We start from the raw sequence: 3431 nt of genomic DNA on the forward strand, positions 1-3431 counted from the left end.
TGTGAAGGGAGCAGCTTTTCACAAGTCAGTCACTCATTTGGGCTAATAAAATTCCAAAACACTTAACTTCTCTGACTTTCCCTGCCTTCTATTTTCTCTTTCAGCAATCCTCTAATTTCCCTAGTCTCCCTCTCTTGAATAATAATAATAAAAAAATCCTTAATAGCAAATTGTTGAATGATCAGTTTATAAGACATATTTTACTCCAGTATAGTGGAATAGCAAAATACATATTACTGTTAAAAAATAGTTATGATAATTAATGAGTATTTATTAGATGAAATTAAACACTAAATGATCTGGGGGACCAAATAAGTATAAAATACTACTAGACAGGCAAAGTTGTATAAGGTATATATGTTTGAGTAGGAAAGTGTTAGAATAGCACAATGGAATAAAAAATTTTACTCCATCACACATAAATATATAATGATTACTTTTTATATCTTTGGTGGAATTCTAATGTAATGAAACAAAAATATTTTTCATTAGTACTTTAATTATTCCTCCCCACAGTCATCACACACTTTATATTCATGAAAACCCTAAGTATAGTCGCCCATCAGTACCCGTAGGGGATTGGCTCCAGGACACGCCACGCAGATACCCAAATATGCAGAGGCTTAAGTACCTTATGAAAAAAAAAGATGTAGTATTTGCATACAGCCTACACACAGCCTCTAGTATATTTTAAATCATCTGTGGTGCTGTAGGATAAGCACTCAACCCTCAAGGTTGGTTTGAACCACAAGGTCGGTGGTTGAAACTGACCAGCCGCTCCTCGGAAACACTATACAGGATTGCTATGAGTAGAAACAGACTCAACAACATTTAACAATACAAAACATATATTATTTATAATTTATAATTTAATACAATGCACAAGGAGTCCTGGTGGTATAGTGGGTTCCACACTGGGCTGCTAACCGTAGATTATCAGTCAGAACCCATGAGTAGCTATGTGGGCAAACCAACTCGACGACATACAACCACCACCACTACCCAATACAATGTATGGAAGAAACATGATGATTTCTGCTCCTGCAAAGATTTACAGACTTAGAAATCCTACGCAGGGTCCCTATGAATTGGAACTCAATGTCATCTAACAACAATATAATGCAAATGCTATCAAATAAATGGAGCCTTGGTATAGTCCTATATGATAAGCACTGGACTGCTAAATGCTAGGTCAGCGGTTCAAACCCACAAGCTGCATTGTGGAATCACTTTAGGGCCCCCATGAATAGGGACAAATTCCACAGCACTTAACAACAACATTACGTAAACAGTACTTTCTGCTCCCTCTTAGCCTTTGAGGGATTACTTTGACTACTAAATTGCACCCTGCACCTCAATCCACCCCACCCCTCTCTCTTTGTTGAATTTGTGGATATGGAGGGTCACTTGCAGTTACAGAAAACAACTCACACAATATTATCTATGTCCAAATCATATTATTTACACAAACTTACCACTGCTACCATTTCTGCTGCTGTTCCTCTTGAACATCTGATTATAGGAACAGCACCTATTTTAACAATGGATGTTAATAAGCATTATCTAAGGCTTTGATAGTTAAAATAAAAACTTACAAAATACATCAACATAAATAACATACGATGTATAGAATTTTAGCTTCTAAAGTAAAAATTATATAATCTCAAAAAAGCAGGTTTCAGAAATGAATCTTTCTCTTGATAAAAAAACAAAAACCTTTAAGGAAGAGAAGTCAGTGGTGTTAGGCAATCCGTGTGATGAGATTTTCTTCAGAAGGTCTACTGAGGCAATATTTTGAGTGTCTAAAAGCAGTTTCAGTTTACTTTCTACTTTCAGGATTCATTTAATCTTTAATTTGACTTAAAGTCTAAGAATAAAGAGAGCTCACCTAATTTAGTATATGGGATTATTATTTTTTGCTTATTTAACCAATTAATAAGAAAGTAACAACATATGAAGCTGGTATTTATTTTAATTTCTCCTTTGAAGATCCATCTTCTAATAGTCCATATGTAATAAGGTGTCTGTAACACTTCTGGTCGTTACTTATTTTTCTTTTTAAAATCTACCCTTTGAAAAGATAGCTATCACCAAGACAAAAAAAAAATTAATGTCCAAAATAACCATTGTTGTTGTTAAGTACCATGGAGTTGCTTCCAACTCATAGTGACCCTGCACAGGGTTTCCGAGGCTGTAAATCTTTACGGGAGCAGAAAGCCTCATCTTTCTCCCGTGGAACAGCTGGTAGTTTTGAACTGCTGACCCTGAGGTTAGCAGCCCAATTTGTAACCACTACGCTACCAGAGCTCCTTGGAGACTGTGTGGGATGGCAAAATAGAAAAATTTTGTCTGTTCAACAAATAAAAGTTGCATACATGTGCTTTTTCAATTAAAAAATTATACATATGCACAGAGAAATTAAAAGCAAACAGAAACTGGAATTGATAAAAATCTTGAAAGAAGGCATAAGATTTTCTTCTGATGGTACTTTCCGATTTGCATGGCACACAGAAATAGCTCAAGCACGAAAACAAGAGACTTACTAAGTGGAGGACTCAAAGTTGAAATTTAAAACTATTTCTATAGTCCTCTAAATGGAAAAATCAAGAAAGGAGGGAGTTCTAAAATTTACATATAAATTCTCCTCAATCCTAACTACGCATGTTAATCTCTCTTTTCCTTATTTTTCTCACTTGTGAAATGTAGCAAAGTTTTATTCACCTAGTGTGTTGTTGGAGTTCTGGTCTGGCACTGTAGGATAAGCAATGAACTGCTAATCAGAGGTCAGCGGTTCAAACCTACCAGCCTCAGAAACCCTTTACAGGGTTGCTATGAGTCAGAACCAACTCAACTCACCTAACAACAACAGTGTGAGGAACATTTAACTAAAAGGTTGTAAGTATCACTAAAAAATTTTAAATGAAATTATAAGATTTCTTAAAACAACCTATTAGTAACAGTCAAGCATAAAGGCATAGAAACCCAAACCCAAATCCATTGCCGTTGAGTCGACTGCAGCTCACAGCAGACCAATGAAGGGTTTCCAAGACTGTACATTTTTACAGGAGCAGGCAGTCTTATCTTTATCATGCCAAGCTGCTAGAGGGTTTGAACCACCAACCTTGTGGTTAGCAGTCCAATGCTTATCCTACAGCACCAACAGGGCTTCTATATGCCACATTATTACCAATGAGTCAATTCTGACTTATAGTGACCCTGTTTAGTTTCCGAAACTATAGATCTTTATGGGAGCAGAAAGACTCATCTATCATGAAGCAGCTGGTGGGTTAGAACTTTGGACCTTGCAGTCCAGTGTTTACACTACAGTAACACTAAGACATATGTTGTTGTTAAGAGCTGTGGTTATGACTCATAGTGATCCTGTACAGTTTCGGAGGAGCGGCTGGTGAGTTTGAGCTGCCAACCTTGTG

At 36.4% G+C, this 3431-nt stretch overlaps 1 protein-coding gene across 1 annotated transcript in view; it reads right to left on the minus strand.

The window, feature by feature from the left end:
- Window positions 1-3431, minus strand: part of SCFD1 (sec1 family domain containing 1) — a 150934-nt gene that overhangs the window by 115256 nt on the left and 32247 nt on the right. The window contains exon 6 of the mRNA XM_006835505.1: window positions 1476-1531. Coding sequence (XP_006835568.1) covers window positions 1476-1531 — 56 coding nt within the window. The remainder of the gene's footprint in view (window positions 1-1475; window positions 1532-3431) is intronic.

Source organism: Chrysochloris asiatica, unplaced genomic scaffold, assembly GCF_000296735.1.
Source record: "Chrysochloris asiatica unplaced genomic scaffold, ChrAsi1.0 scaffold00017, whole genome shotgun sequence".
Classification (NCBI taxonomy): Eukaryota; Metazoa; Chordata; class Mammalia; order Afrosoricida; family Chrysochloridae; genus Chrysochloris; species Chrysochloris asiatica.